The sequence below is a fragment of the Entelurus aequoreus genome, linkage group LG11, assembly GCF_033978785.1.
Source record: "Entelurus aequoreus isolate RoL-2023_Sb linkage group LG11, RoL_Eaeq_v1.1, whole genome shotgun sequence".
Lineage (NCBI taxonomy): Eukaryota > Metazoa > Chordata > Actinopteri > Syngnathiformes > Syngnathidae > Entelurus > Entelurus aequoreus.
Genome location: NC_084741.1, coordinates 34137064 through 34152980, shown reverse-complemented (window position 1 = coordinate 34152980; position 15917 = coordinate 34137064). Strand labels below are relative to the sequence as shown.

At 39.6% G+C, this 15917-nt stretch overlaps 1 protein-coding gene across 1 annotated transcript in view; it reads left to right on the top strand.

Annotated features, from left to right (window-relative positions):
• The window catches only part of LOC133659644 (CUB domain-containing protein 1-like), a 46130-nt gene that overhangs the window by 22057 nt on the left and 8156 nt on the right, over positions 1–15917 (top strand). Inside the window, exons 3-6 of the mRNA XM_062062228.1 lie at positions 3657–3907; positions 3972–4334; positions 4408–4776; positions 13501–13698. Of these exons, the coding sequence (XP_061918212.1) occupies positions 3657–3907; positions 3972–4334; positions 4408–4776; positions 13501–13698 (1181 nt within the window). The remainder of the gene's footprint in view (positions 1–3656; positions 3908–3971; positions 4335–4407; positions 4777–13500; positions 13699–15917) is intronic.

Below are 15917 nucleotides of genomic sequence, written 5' to 3'. Positions count from 1 at the left end.
TCAAATTAACACTAGAGCTGGCCCGCCGATTATATACAGCGGCGGTGCCGCGGTAACACCGCTAATTCTCATACTTGCCAACCCTCCCGGGAGACTCCCAAATTTCAGTGCCCCTCCCGAAAATCGTCACGCCCGCTTTTCATCCAGTCCAACGAGTGCTGGCCAAGTCACATAATATGTGCGGCTTCTGCAAGCACACACAAGTGAATGCAAGGCATACTTGATCAACAGTGATACAGGTTACACTGAGGATGGCCGTATAAACAACTTTAACACTGTTAGAAATATACGCCACACTGTGAACCCACACCAAACAAGAATGACAAACACATTTCAGGAGAACATCCGCACCGTAGCACAACATAAACACAACAGAACAAATACCCAGAACACTTTGCAGCACTAACTCTTCCGGGACGCTACAAGGTGTGTGTGTGGGGGCGGGGGGATTGGTGGTAGCGGAGGGGTGTATTTTGTAGCGTCCCGGAAGAGTTAGTGCAGCAAAGGGTTCTGGGCATTTGTTCTGTTGTGTTTATGTTGTGTTATGGTGCGGATGTTCTCCCGAAATGTGTTTGTCATTCTTGTTTGGTGTGGATTCACAGTGTGGCGTATATTTCTAACAGTGTTAAAGTTGTTTATACGGCCACCCTCAGTGTAGCCTGTATCGCTGTTGATCAAGTATGCGTTGCATTCACGTGTGTGTGCGTACAGAAGCCGCACATATCTTGTGACTGGGCCGGCACGTTGTTAAAATGGATGAAAAGCGGACGTGACGACAGCTCGTAGAGGACGTTAAAGGCAGTGCCTTTAAGGCATGACCCCAAGACTGTGGTCCGGGTTGACTACGAGATATAATGACTGATGAACACCTTCATTCGATAATGGTTGTATCAGCTCAAAGCCTGAGCCTCGACATTAATGAACTGGCATCCAAGAAAAGATGGCAGGTATCTGGCTTGGGCACATCAGATTAGATCAGTGTGTTGCAAACTGAGCAGTTTAAAGTCCTGAATGGTTGGTTTATTCATTGTTATTTTATATTCAAATTTATTAGCCTGTGGAAAAAGTTAATGTTGACATTTACCTCAGAAGGCTGCAAATAGAAAAGAGGCATTCCATTTTTATTTAAATTGTATTTGATATGCCATTGATATTTTTTAATTATTATTATTTGAAACTCGATTTTGCATGTCACTATAAAGTTATATAAGCCTTGCTTGTTCAATATTCAATGCAAAACTTGTTTGGGTCCCTATTAAAAGGTTAATTTGTTCAACCTTGGCCCGTGGCTTTGTTCAGTTTTAAATGTTGGCCCACTCTGTATTTGAGTTTGACACCTGCCCCGTGGAGGAGTTCAAGTACCTCGGAGTCTTGTTCACTAGTGAGGGAAGAGTGGATCGTGAGATCGACAGGCGGATCGGTGCGGCGTCTTCAGTAATGCGGACGCTGTATCGATCCGTTGTGGTGAAGAAGGAGCTGAGCCGGAAGGCAAAGCTCTCAATTTACCGGTCGGTCTACGTTCCCATCCTCACCTATGGTCATGAGCTTTGGGTTATGACCGAAAGGACAAGATCACGGGTACAAGCGGCCGAAATTAGTTTCCTCCGCCGGGTGGCGGGGCTCTCCCTTAGAGATAGGGTGAGAAGCTCTGCCATCCGGGAGGAGCTCAAAGTAAAGCCGCTGCTCCTCCACATCGAGAGGAGCCAGATGAGGTGGTTCGGGCATCTGGTCAGGATGCCACCCGAACGCCTCCCTAGGGAGGTGTTTAGGGCACGTCCGACCGGTAGGAGGCCACGGGGAAGACCCAGGACACGTTGGGAAGACTATGTCTCCCGGCTGGCCTGGGAACGCCTCGGGATCCCCCGGGAGGAGCTGGACGAAGTGGCTGGGGAGAGGGAAGTCTGGGCTTCCCTGCTTAAGCTGCTGCCCCCGCGACCCGACCTCGGATAAGCGAAAGAAGATGGATGGATGGATGGACCTCTGCCTTACACTATTTGAAGTGTCAACCTTGATGTTTTTTATTTCAACAATGATTAAATATGTGAACTGAGTTGGAAGATAGAAGGTTTTTGACAGAAATGCATATGTAAAATGAATAGGTACAGTATTTCGTGTTTGTTTTCCCACACTAAAACGTCATCCCTTAAGAGCTTAACATTGTAACAAGTACCGGTATACATACGAAAGAGCTTAATATTGTAACAAGTATACATACGAAATGTGAAAGTGAACACTGTACAGAAGCCTGAGTTACAGTATATGAGGTCCGCAGTCGTCTCTCAGTTAATGCTGTTAATTGACCTGGACTTGGTAAATTATTTTCCAGGAAGTAGGAATTCCATCCCATCCATCCATTTTCTACCGCTTGTTTTTTACGGGGTTGCGGGGGATGCTGGCGCCTATCTTAGCTGCACACGAGCAGTCGCCACCTCATCGCAGGGCCAACACGGACAACATTCACGCTCACATTCACACATTAGGAATTATTAATTATAAATACAATGTTTACATAACTAGAGCGAAAACTGTTTACAACCATCTACATTTATTTTAACATCATGAGAGCCCACTAGACCAGTGGTTCTTAACCTTGTTGGAGGTACCGAACCCCACCAGTTTCATATGCGCATTCACCGAACCCTTCTTTAGTGAAAAATACAATGTTTTTTTTTTTCAAATTCAAGGCAAAGTTATGTTTTTTTTACTGGTGCACAAAATGAACCGTGCATGAACATCACCTTGTTCAAAGAACAAAACCAACACAGTGCATGAACTCACAACAAATTACACACCTGCAAATCAGTGTGACTTTTGCTGTTGCCTTTGAGAGACCAGTTCAGATATGCGTGGCTTCACCTTAGCAAGTGCCACTCTCATGTCATTTTAAATGATAAATGATCAAATACAATTATTTATTTATTTTCACAGCAATGTCTGTTCCTTTTCTTCGTTTTTCACTCAGACATACAATACTAGTACACAGCTCATGCAAAACAATATTTTTTGTTATTGTCATTGTAACTGGGCCAAAACACTTATATTTGAAAATAATCTCATGGAAATGACAGCTGTCATTTGATTATAATAATAAAACATTTAATTTTTTATTTAGTCAGGTTTGGGACAGGTGTGCTCACATGTGCTCCACTGAATACTCAAGGAGTTTTTGCATTTGCTCACGCATATGAAAAATTAGAGGGAACATTGTTTGAGGGTATCCATAATACGCCAATAGGGAGAAGTTTTTATTTACACAATGAGTCGGGTGTATCTTGACCTCCGTGGCGGAGGCTCCGCCGAACCCCTGGAGCCGACTCACCGAACCCCTAGGGTTCGATCGAACCCAGGTTAAGAACCACTGCACTAGACATTGAATAACCCACATAGTCACCTTTGCACTCTTTCAATCTAAAATAGCTGCCTGAGGCTGAGCCAATCAGTGGCCACAATGCTGTGCAGCGCGCTCTTATTGGTTTTGTGTCATCTTGTAGTGTGGTGTTATTTGTTGTTCACGGAGCAATTTTTATTGCTTAACATGCTTAATTTGGGTAAAAAATGTTGCAAGATATGCTTTTGAAAAAATAAAAAATTCAGGACAATGTGGCAAGGGACGGTTTTATTCAGATTTCTGTCTAGAATTCCTTTAAATTCCTTAGACAATCTTTGATTGTTGACTCCTGTTTTTTTTGTTTGCTTGCAGGCGTCCAGAGGCTGACACTAACCCCTGACCAAGGCACCGCCCTCAACATAAGCAACCAGGTCAAAGGGTCGCAATGCAAAGTGTGCTTAGGGGCGAGGTGCAGGTTCGACACATCTCTGTTGTTAAAAGAAAACACCCCTTCTGTGGTGGAATTTGATTGCCCCCGACCTGAAGATGTATTTAAAGTGGAGATAATTAGAAATATAGGTAACATTGAACCGAGAGTATTTTTTTCTTCCAAAGCACTTGCTGACGAAAGATCTTTCCCCAGAATGTACAGCAACGTCGTGCAGCAGCGACACCATCCAGACGGAATCAGACCCCTATACGCAGCTGGAGTTCCATCGCACATTTACTTGGAACCTGAAAGCCTCAGCACCAAAAGCGATCCAAGTGGACTTCACTAAAGGGGGTCTGAGACAAATAAGTCCATCTGCGAACTGTCCAGACAGACACACCTACACCCTAAAGGCCTTCCAGGTGTCAGGGACTGTTGTCATTGGGAAATACTGCAGAGGAGGCCCAATCAGTGCTGCTCAGATATTGAATGAGGGCAGCTTCTCTCTGGATGTTCCACCAAGTCTAAAGGTGCAAAGGGACCAGTTTGGTGTGTCTGTTGGGGAGGAAATTAAATGTAAGTTAGCATCGTTGTAGTATTTTCTATATCTTGTCTTTGCTGTGTCTAAATTGTATGTTTTCACTTGTAGCCCTTGCCAAAATCACAGTGTCTTTGCCACGCCGGAGCTCTTCCATCGAGTTGCTCTCTCCAAACTTCCCGGAGAGCTTCCCCGATGACGACGTGATGGAGTGGCACTTTCATATCGAGGCGAAATATAAGGCGACTATTGAGTTCCTAAACATCACACAGCCGCGTTGTCTAAAGAAGGAAACAGCGGCAGAGTATCACAGTAAAGGCAGGCGGGCGCTGGTGCTAGGTCTAACGGACACCATGCCGGTCCTAAATCAGGGGGACTTCTCTTTGACTCTGAGAAACTGTGAAATGGACAGAAGACGAGCTGGTTCTCCAGGACTGTCCCTGAAACTCAATGTGTCCTCTTTCAAGGCGAGTTCACCAGGTATGTAAACTGGTTTACGACAACTGTTTTTAGACTTTTGCATTAATGTAACTTAGACTTCCTTTTTATTGTCATTCAAATTTGAACTTTACAGTACAGATATAAATAAATAGATTACTGTACAGATAAATATATTGCACTTTTGCATATGCATCCACGTTTATGGATGTATGTTATATTGTCTTTATATTCCAGCCAGTTAATCCATTTTTGGGGGGAATTGAGGGGATTATTATGATGCGTTCAAGAGTTTTACGGCCTGAGGGAAGAAGCTGTTACAGAACCTTCTGTAACAACAATAAAATAAACAAGATTGGTTTTATCAATCAATCAATCAATCAATCAATCAATCAATCAATCAATCAATCAAAGTTTACTTATGTAGCCCTAAATCACGAGTGTCTCAAAGGGCTGCAGTTTTAATTGTACACTTTCAGCTTAAATTTAAGATGTTTCACACAATAGCACTTATCATTGAGGAATTACAACCATTCTATGTAGAGTAGGGGTCGTAATAAATATCAAATCGAAAAATTTAAAAAAATCGCGATTTGGATGTGAATCGATTTTTTTAAGCACCCTTACTAACTATAATAATTCGCAAAAAAGACGGCACAACGAACACACTAAGCATCACAAAGAGCAACTCTCATAAGCAAGCAAAAATGTCTCGGTCATATCCTGGGGAACTCAGCAGTGTCACAATACCCAATTTTTGCTTTGGATTTTACATTTACAATGACATAAGGCCTACCATAGCTCAGAGTCACTTTAGCTGCTGGGAGAAGTATTTAACAAATTTAGTCATGTAGTTCAAATGTGATTGGTAAATAAATACTTTGTGCAGCCCAGCCTCTCCCCAACTAAATACCTCCTGCAGCCACCAGTTAAATTGAGTTTGAAACCCCTGATCTCAATTCCTGGTAGCAATTGTAAGGGTTGTCTTGTCTTTAGGCCTTGTGAAGCCGCTGACGCCCATGCCAGAGGCCATTATGTATGGGCACAGAGCTCCATGATTAAGCCGGCCACCTCGCCAGCATTAACAAATCATTACTCGGCTGCTGCAGATGGTCACCTTTTTCACGTCAATTCACTTGTTTTACTACGTGGAGTTCTCTGCGTGCCTCACCGCCGTTGTTAAACGGCAACAGGTGTAGACGCAAGCACAACGCGTTTCACTTTTTGTCTCCCTAGAATCACGCTAGCAGGACAGGGTAGCTGTCACGCTAAATCAGTCCTTTTCAAATAGTGGGGCAGGCCCCCCGTGGAGGCGAGGTGCGATGCCAGTGTGACCTCGGGGAACATGAATTTTTTGTGTTCACTGTAACCACGATGAGAGACGAGGAAAGACCGGTGTGTTGTTTCCTTTATACAGAAAAGTAATTGCGCTTTTAGGGACTCTTAACGTGAGTACAATCGTTACACTGAATAACGCTATATTTTGTCATTTAGGATACATGTTTCACACTACAATCGATCAAATGTATGATGAGCTCAAGCGGGAGTGTCCAGTGGAGGGCGGGGTTTTTTTATGGCCCTGAAAAAAAAAATTGCTGAATAGAGCTAAAGGCATTATGTAATAAAACAAATACATTTTAATACCATTAATGAACAAAAACACAAATGTTTGTCTTTAAATATATAAATACTTTTTATTTAGCTCTTTTATTAGACTATTTGAAGCAGCACTAAGTAACTTTTTAAAGTAGGACTAAGTAACTTTTTAACCTTCGTGGTGGCCCTGCGATGAGGGGGCGACTTGTCCAGGGTGTACCCCGCCTTCCGCCCGAATGCAGCTGAGAGGCTCCAGCACCCTCCCGCGACCCCAAAAGGGACAAGCGGTAGAAAATGGATGGATGGATGGAAGATATTTTCATAACTTTTAGGATGATACATCGGTTTACAACTAGTTGAATGACACCTCTGTCATTGCCTGAGAGGGTCTGTATCGCTTTCACTGGCACTTTTGAGGAGGGTGGCAGAAACGTTCCATTTGTAGTGGCAAGTCAGACTTTCCGAGTTCCTAGTCTAAATTTCAACTGAAACGCCCCCCGAGGTCGAATATTCTACTCGGTAGAGATGTCCGATAATGGATTTTTTTGCCGATATTCCGATATTATCCAACTCTTAATTACCGATTCCGATATTAACCGATACCGATATATACAGTCGTGGAATTAACACATTATTATGCCTAATTTTGTTGTGATGCCCCGCTGGATGCTCCAAACAATGTAACAAGGTTTTCCAAAATAAATCAACTCAAGTTATGGAAAAAAATGCCAACATGGCACTGCCATATTTATTATTGAAGTCACAAAGTGCATTATTTGTTTTAACATGCCTCTCAAAACAGCATATTGGAATTTGGGACATGCTCTCCCTAAAATAATCCTAATACCCACTACAACTATGGGAAATACTATACTTTGACTTTCACAAAGTGCATTATTTTTTATTTTGCCTCAAAACAACAGCTACAAAAACAATGAAGGCACACAGCTTTAGTCCAGAGTATACTCGAGTAATAAAGTAAACAATAACATAGTTCTCCTGTAGTGCAAGACTGCCTGGCATACTGTATAACAGGAAATTATAAACTGGGCTCAATCTGCCCAGCTCTAACGTATTTGTATGAGTAACAAAAATGTGCTGCAAGCTAGTGGTGAGTGCTTGAAGTGGCCTACCAGTCAGCCAGAGCTTCTGAAATGCTGCGTTGAGACAGGGCACCTCCGTTCACTGCAAGCTGCAAATTGTGCGCCATGCAGGGCAGAGTAGCCACACCAAACTCCACCGTAGCTTTTGCCATACTGCGTGTGTTGTCCCTGACCACAACGTGGGCTTTCGCCTTGGGGTGGTTTTTGTTATATTTTTGTTTTTTTCTCGGCGTAGTCTTTAAGCGACAACTGTGTGGTACTACTTTTTTTCGGTGTTTGCTTTTCATCCATCTTCCGCTTGTATTCATGTGTATCTCTTTATGATTCTTGAAGAGGTGGGAGATCTAATTGCTCGTACTAAAGGAAGACGTCTTGGTTCCTCCTTGCATATTCAAATTTTTGCAGTCTTTGCAAATTGCCAGTTTTTTATCCGTCAGAGACACTTTAAAATAATCCCAAACCATGTCGTTAGTCAGTCACCAAGCGAGCTCGCTTGTTAGCCACGGCTACAGCACCGGCAACAACACACTCTTGTTGTTGTTATGCTGCGCTCGCGGCGGTTTGATGAGGTCATCAAGCGTCGCCAGTAAACCTCACATGCTGCAGTCATGCTGCAACTCCTGTGTTGTATGTGGGAGAGGGGCTGCTGACTAGGAGACGCAACTGCTCTGTGCTTCTCCCTACGTCCGTGTACCACTCCGTACAGCGGCGTTTTAAAAAGTCATACATTTTACTTTGCTCTATTGTTGTTGTTGTTATTGTTGTGTTTGCTGTTGTTGTTTTTGTCTCTCTGTCTAATCCCCCTCTTGTCCCCACAATTTCCCCCTCTGTCTTCCTTTTTTTCTCTTTCTATCACATCCTGCTCCGGCCCGGCTGCACCAAATGATAATATAAATACATTTAATAAAGTCAAATACAAATAAGGCAACAAGAGAAGTATCCTACACTTCTGTTTTGTAAAGTAAATCTGAACAGCCGATATGAGCATCTACATCAACTATATGATTTGCTTGAGAAGCTGGACAGGACAAAAAATAAATAAATACTTTTTGAAACCGATACCGATAATTTCCGATATTACATTTTATTTTTTTTTATTTTTTTATTTTTTATTTTTAAAGCATTTATCGGCCGATATTATCGGCAGTCTGATATTATAGGACATTTCTACTACTCGTAAAGTCTGAGCATTGTCACCACCCCTGAGTTAGTTTCAAAGATAGCTAGCTGCTCTGGATGTAAACAATGATATCCTCTTCTATAATAATCGTCATTAGCACTTCAAATTAGATTTTGTCGCAGTAAGTCAGCCATAAACAATATATAGAGGGGTTAGAATGTTTTTACATATCCCACAATGCATTGCCAGTATACATATTGAATGGCCAAAGTTACTTTCCAAAAGTGACTTGACTAAGGCCGACGTTCATTTAACCAGTAACACGTGTGCTATTGTCAACTGTCACAATCGAGGTGGAAGGAATAAAAGTAGCTTTTATCGAAGTCCTAAGATTATTTCTGGACATTGAGAAACGACTAAGAAGAAGATCATGCATTGCTGCAAACAAACCGAAATGTGACATGCTGACGACTTTGTGTTTGTTCGAATCATTTCAGGTAATTAAGAACATTTTGTAAGTAAACATTTATCTAAAATAAATAACAGCCCCACTTTGCATTAACTTGATGTGCTGATCGAAGAACTGTTAGTAGTAGTTGTTTTGATAAAAAATAGTACTCACTTCTCTTATCCGGACTGACTCCACATAAAACAGAAGAGAAGCGAAATGAGAACATCCATCCATCCATCCATCTTCTTCCGCTTATCCGAGGTCGGGTCGCGGGGGCAGCAGCCTAAGCAGGGAAGCCCAGACTTTCCTCTCCCCAGCCACTTCGTCCAGCTCCTCCCGGGGGATCCCGAGGCGTTCCCAGGCCAGCCGGGAGACATAGTCTTCCCAACGTGTCCTGGGTCTTCCCCGTGGCCTCCTACCGGTTGGACGTGCCCTAAACACCTCCCGAGGGAGGCGTTCGGGTGGCATCCTGACCAGATGCCCGAACCACCTCATCTGGCTCCTCTCGATGTGGAGGAGCAGCGGCTTTACTTTGAGCTCCCCCCGGATGGCAGAGCTTCTCACCCTATCTCTAAGGGAGAAATGAGAACATTATTCTCCCAATCCTGCCTTACAGTCACAGTGTGCTGAGATGACATTAGATTGGTTATCCGTGAGTATCCAGGGTGTCAAACTTGGGTCATATAATTTCTGAGAGTCCATTACTCTAGCTTGGCTTGACAACACGATGTCCATTGGGTTTATACAGATAAACACAAACGTCACAAAACCATCCACAAACAAAGTGGTCATAGCTTTCTAGACTCGTATAGTTTTGAAAGTCTTTCAAAGTGTGAAATGGGCTGGGTTAAAAAATTAAGTACTTCACAAAGTCCGGGTATTAGATATAGGGAAAGATGTTTGTTGTGGTCTCTGCTGGAGGTGGGGTAAATAATCGATTTTTAGATTAATCGCAATTCAAATATGGAAGATTATAAAATTGATTAGTAAGCGTCAATCGATAATCAATTTATATATTGTAAATAATGTAATGCAGATAGTTCTTAAATTTAGCTGATTGCAGCGAGCCACCTCAATGAGAGATCCGACCAGGTCTTTTACTATAGGGCACTTATGTTCTAGTTTTGCACATACTTCCATGAATGTAATAAAAATGATGGAAATTTATTTACCTGTTTCTTATTACGAATGCACTGTTTTTAAATGTTGCAAGTGATAAACGCTTATTTAGTGAAACGAAAATAATTGTATAACTGCATCAATATACATAAATTACTGATGCATCAATAATCAATTTTTTATCTAATTGTATCAAATGATATTTTAAGTTTACTCAAAGATTCCTTATAATTTCAACAGATTTAAATAATAACTCCTCTTCTGTTTGGATAGAAAATTGTTATGTTACAAAATACTAACGAGAGACACATTTATGTAGGCATCACTGAGGTTACTCAACATGTTTTGTTATGCCTAAAATAATATCTATTTTATTAGTTTTAATAATGCAAAAATAACTTTAAAATCTCTATTGAATGACTGAAACAATGAATTTAAAAAATGGCCTGTAAGAAAAAGGATAGCTTTCTTTTTTTACTGGACAAATAACTCCAAAAAAATGACATAATATTAACTATACAAACAAATTCAGCTTTGACAAAAATAACAAACTTTCCAATGCACTTTTCAACCCACACATGAAAATAGGACATTTCATAATGTACAAAATATAGAATGTGGGATTTACAATATTAACTATGAACAATAAAACATTGAATATTGTAACAAACGCGGCGAAACATAAACACAAAGGGTTAAAAAAAACTTCCACATATCCAATATAATATCACTGGTTCTGCAGAACTTTGCTATAGAAATCTGTCTCTGTCTGACACTCGCTGCTCGTAAACAAGCCCCGCCCACTCTGCCCTACTTTGTTCGTGCCTGGTCTGCATGAAGCGTAGCTTTGTATGTCACTCAAAAGTGCAGATTCTAACCATTGGAATAATTTATATATTTTGAAAATATCCAGGGACTGCATTGAAATGTTAATTATATTGTATTATGCTAATCTAGCCCAGTTAACTGCCATTTGTATGCTGTTTTGCAAGACCAGTGTCACATGACTTCAAACTTGACACCTAATTGGCTGGTTCTAACACAGAATCGATTGCTTCAGTCTTAATTTACCGGACGTGAGTCTTGCTTTTTGAAGCAACAATGTTTTTTTACACTGAATTTTTCAGCACTGAATTTTCATACACTGATTTTTTTTACACTGAATTTTAAAACACCACATTTTTTTCAATTAAATTGTCAGCATAATTTCATAAAATTCTAACGCAAAAAAATTTGTTACATAAATTCAGTGTAAAAAAAGCTTGCGTAATAAATACACAAATTAACTTTAATAGATCCGTATTAGTTCCACTTGTTCACTGCCTCCTATATTTAAGCACATATACCTCAAACTACGAGATCAGAGTTCTTGTTGCTGCATTTGGTTTGTTGGTACATTACTACAGCGGTCGCATCCACTGCGACTGTTCTTTATCTTTTTATAACCCTCTTGCAAAGTTTCTTCAGCTTTTTCGCTAATTTGTTGGGGCGTGTATCTTACATTTCGTACCATAAGCGTGTCAGCTATTTTTCCACAAACTCTATTGTTTTCAGTCACCGCATCAAAGTCCCGCTGAATATATTCCTCTATAAATACATTGAAAATTCTCAATTCAATCATCCGAGATTCGCATATTAAACCCAATAATATGAATTAGCGTACCACTCTAATCTGGTTTAAAAAAGAGGCAGTTAAGATGCTTCCCCTTCAGCCTAAGTCAGCATTTTTTTGGTTGTCTTCTAATGAAGAAGAAATATGTATCAACGGTAGGAATGTAACAATATGAAAATTTCTTATCACGGTTATCATTATTATCGCGGTATTGTTAAATGTGCTTTCAAGTACTTATACACACACTGAAATATTTTGACAATTTTCTTTTTAAATAGACACTGTTTTGCATGCTTTTTGTTTCTCATGCTTCACTGATAGTGTTTTAGTCTTAGTATTATATCTGTTTTATTGGCTAAGCTTTTATTGTTTTAAATATTGGTTTGTACTGTCGCACTTAAAGATTTATTTAAATGAAAAGTGAGAAACAAATAAAACCTATTATTATTATTTATAATTTTTTGCTGGCATAGTGGTATCCGGCTCTGTTCAGCGGACCTTGAACGTACCGTAAAAACAGCTTCTTGTCGTATTTCTCTGAGTATAGAATGATCACTCTTTTCTAAGAGAGCACAGCCTGTATGTTCAATGTACACAATTTAATATCTTCAGGCATGTGAAATGTTCGCAAAAACCAAAGTTTTTAAACTTTCATTTTCGTGTCAAAAATTACTTCCGCGTTTTTTAATAAAATATCAATAAAAATACGATCTAAACAAAATTTGTTGAACGCTCGCCTCGGTCGCAGGTACCGTATTTTTTGACTATAAGTCGCAGTTTTTTTCATAGTTTGACCAGGGGTGCGACTTATACTCAGGAGCGACTTATGTGTAAAATTATTATGTCAAAAGGATAGCCCAAGAGGTTAGTAGATAGAATAAATCTAAAGGTAAAATATAGTGTAAAAATTCACCCAACTGCAGGAAATGTAGTTTTGATTTTCAAAATGTTCTTTCGGGGTTTGCATGGCGGCACTTTGTGCTAATAAAAATGTTCCTCTTTTTTCTCAATGTTCCTATTTTTTCCTCATAGTGCTCATGTCCCTGTATCTTAGTTCTTCGGACAGTAATGTGTTTGTATAATTTTAGATTAGAGTATGTTGTTTCGTAATGGGGAAAGTTGTTAATGTCTCTTGTTTTCATGTTAGAATTTAGGCTAGCGAGCTGGCACCAGTCAGTCCGAGTTTATCAAAGTGCAGTTATCAATCACTGTTTTTTGATCATTTAAATTTAAAACGGTAATATTAACCATCGGAAGTTTTACCGCAGTTATCATTAATACAGTTTATACTAGTTACCTCCCTAATATACAGTTTTTGGAGCACTTATGATGGCCAAATGATTTCTCAATCTTTATTTCCCAAAAACAACTTGGACGTTTTACTTTTGGAAGTTTGATCAAGATGCTGCATGTTGCAGCAAGTAACATATTTTTTTCATTTATCTACCTGTTGCAACACCAGTGCAAAAATGTATTGCTTAATGTAGACTGCAGCTGCGTGCTTGGCAGACCGTCTTCCAAAATGTCACAGAAGTTCCACTACATGTTATTTTATGTTTTTCGCATTTACACAAATAGTGTGGTGATTATAGAAGGACATGGAGAGTGGAGTTTACAGTAATGATCCCCTCAAGCGTTCAGGGTCAGGGAGCTCCAATGTTGCCTCATTGCTTAGTCAGAGATGACAGCTGACACAGCTGGGAATGAAGAGAGGAACCTGGTTTGCATTCAGCTTGTTTGAATATTTTTGCATTCTTATTTGCAGTGTTGTGTTCTGTCGACCTGAGGAAGTTGAAGGTCCTTTCTCTTCACTTGGAAAGGTTGAGGTCGGCATCTGAATGTGAGATGAAGATGAACTCTATGACGATGGAGAATATCACAGTCCCATCTGGAAGCGTTACTCAGCTGTCTTTCCAGGACTGTCTTCCCCAAGACGTGCTCGTCACCGCCAGTGGAGTCATCGGTAAATCCCTAGTTGAGTCATACACTTCTGGCTACTCACATCACAGATTAAATATAGTCAATGTATTTCTTACAGTAATGCAAAAACACACGTTTTAAAAAAAAATCTCTGCCCACATAAAATCAAATTGATTAGCTGTCATGCAAAGGCAGCCAGAGCTGACTTGGGCGTAAATTATAATCTGTTCATCAATATAGTGATGTAGTGGCGTGTACGTTATCTTTAAAATCAGGGCTTACTTATACAGCGCCCAGGAAACATGATTGATGTATGATTTTTTTTTCAATTGCCTGTGCAAATCTTAAAGGGTAACTGCACTTTGTTTGGAATTTTGCCTATTATTCACAATCCTTCACAATGTCTTATATAGGGATTGTGAATGATAGGCAAAAAGTGCAGTTCCCCTTTAAGTTTTGAGTTTTTGAAATCTCACCCGTGTTTAAGTTTTCCAAGAGCTCAGTTTTTAACGAGAATAGCTCACAGTTGCGTGTGGACGTTGTGCCGAAACGCATGGAAAAATATATGTTTTTGAAATACCGGTATCCCTATTTGTGTAGACATGGCTTTAAGACATAAATATACTAATAGATACGTGCCTTTACATTTGTGAAATTGTCAAGTAATTAAAGCAAAATATGGTGCAATACTTTGCTGCAACCAGCAACGGTGCTGTTGAGCATTATCAACCAGTTTGATGTCTAATAGACCAACATTGGAAAATCATCCTTGTGTACTTATGTCATATTATTGTTGTCTTCACAGCTGTCATGGAAATTGAAATCCAGAACTCTCAGAGAGATTCTCTCATACTCATTACTCAGCTAACTGTTTTTTAGCTAAGGACATTTAGTCAAAAGATCTCCCTAAAAGTAAATAACTTTGATTTTCTTTGTTAAGAAACACATGCATTCATCATCCAGGAACAACATTTCAAGAATAGCTCTTTAAAGCAGTAATTATTTGATTAATTATGAGAAATGAAAAGTGATACTGCCTCAAATCTAGATTGAAATGAAATGTTATGATTCAGGTAATGTATTTAGAGTCGGAGTGTCCCGATACAACTTGTTCACTTCCGATATAATACTGATATTGGACCTTGAGTACTGGCCGATACCAATATTGATTCGATCCGATATCTACAGGAATCACACTTACTTTTATTTTCTGTAGTATATGTTAGAAAAGGCTTGATCAAGTTAAATTACTCAAACAGAGCATAATAATGTTTGGTATGAAAAACACAAACCAATGTATTATTAACCGTGCAGTCCTCATGCTGTCCTCAAGTTGGAGTTGTATAAATATTTTTCTTTTTTTTTTTGGCAAACCTAGTGGCCACAATAATTCATTAAGTTGTCATGAATCATTAAGTTAGTTTTAAAAATAGTTTTTTTATGATGACCTAAATTATTTCTTCTTATAAAAGCACATAACATTGAAATTGCACTTTTACCACAGGAGCATCGCTATTTACTGTATTACCCCCAAAAAATATTTAAAAAGATAAAATCCAGATAAACATGAACCAGGTAATACATAACTAATGCAATAAATAAACTTTCACGTCCTAAAGAACCAAACTAAACAAAAGGACTAATAAAGTATAACGAGGGACATTGTTATAAAGGGTTGTTTGATTTTTGGACAAACAAGTCATTAGCATTAAAATAAACTGTAGATGCTAACATGTCCTTACATTTTTTTTAATAAAACAATCATTTTGCAAGTCCAACATTTAATCTGGTGTTGGCTCCCAAAATAGACTTTTACCTTGTTTCTGCTTGTTTGCTGCTCTTAAATATGAAGCATGCTTTCTGGTAATGTGCCGCATCATTGATGTAGTGCTACTGTGAAATGTCAGCTCCATTTGACAGTGCAAACATTTCACCATCTTTTTCACGTTTAAATGATAGCAAAACGTTTGACAGCTTCTTTCCTCTTCTCTCTCATCCACTCTGTTGTTGTTTTTTGAGTTATCGCTCTTTATCTGCATTCTGCTTACCTTTTGTAAATGACTTAACTAAAGTTGTGTGTGCTCATAAGCGGACATTTAGATGTTAACTGGCTGTCCAGCTTTGCACAAGTAAACACTCTGCTGCAGGACAGCTTGTATCAGACATTTTAGGTGCAAGCCGATATAATCCGTTTTTTGCTGACATTGGACTGATATTTGATGTCAATATCAGATCGGAACATCCCTAATCTAAAGCCAAGCA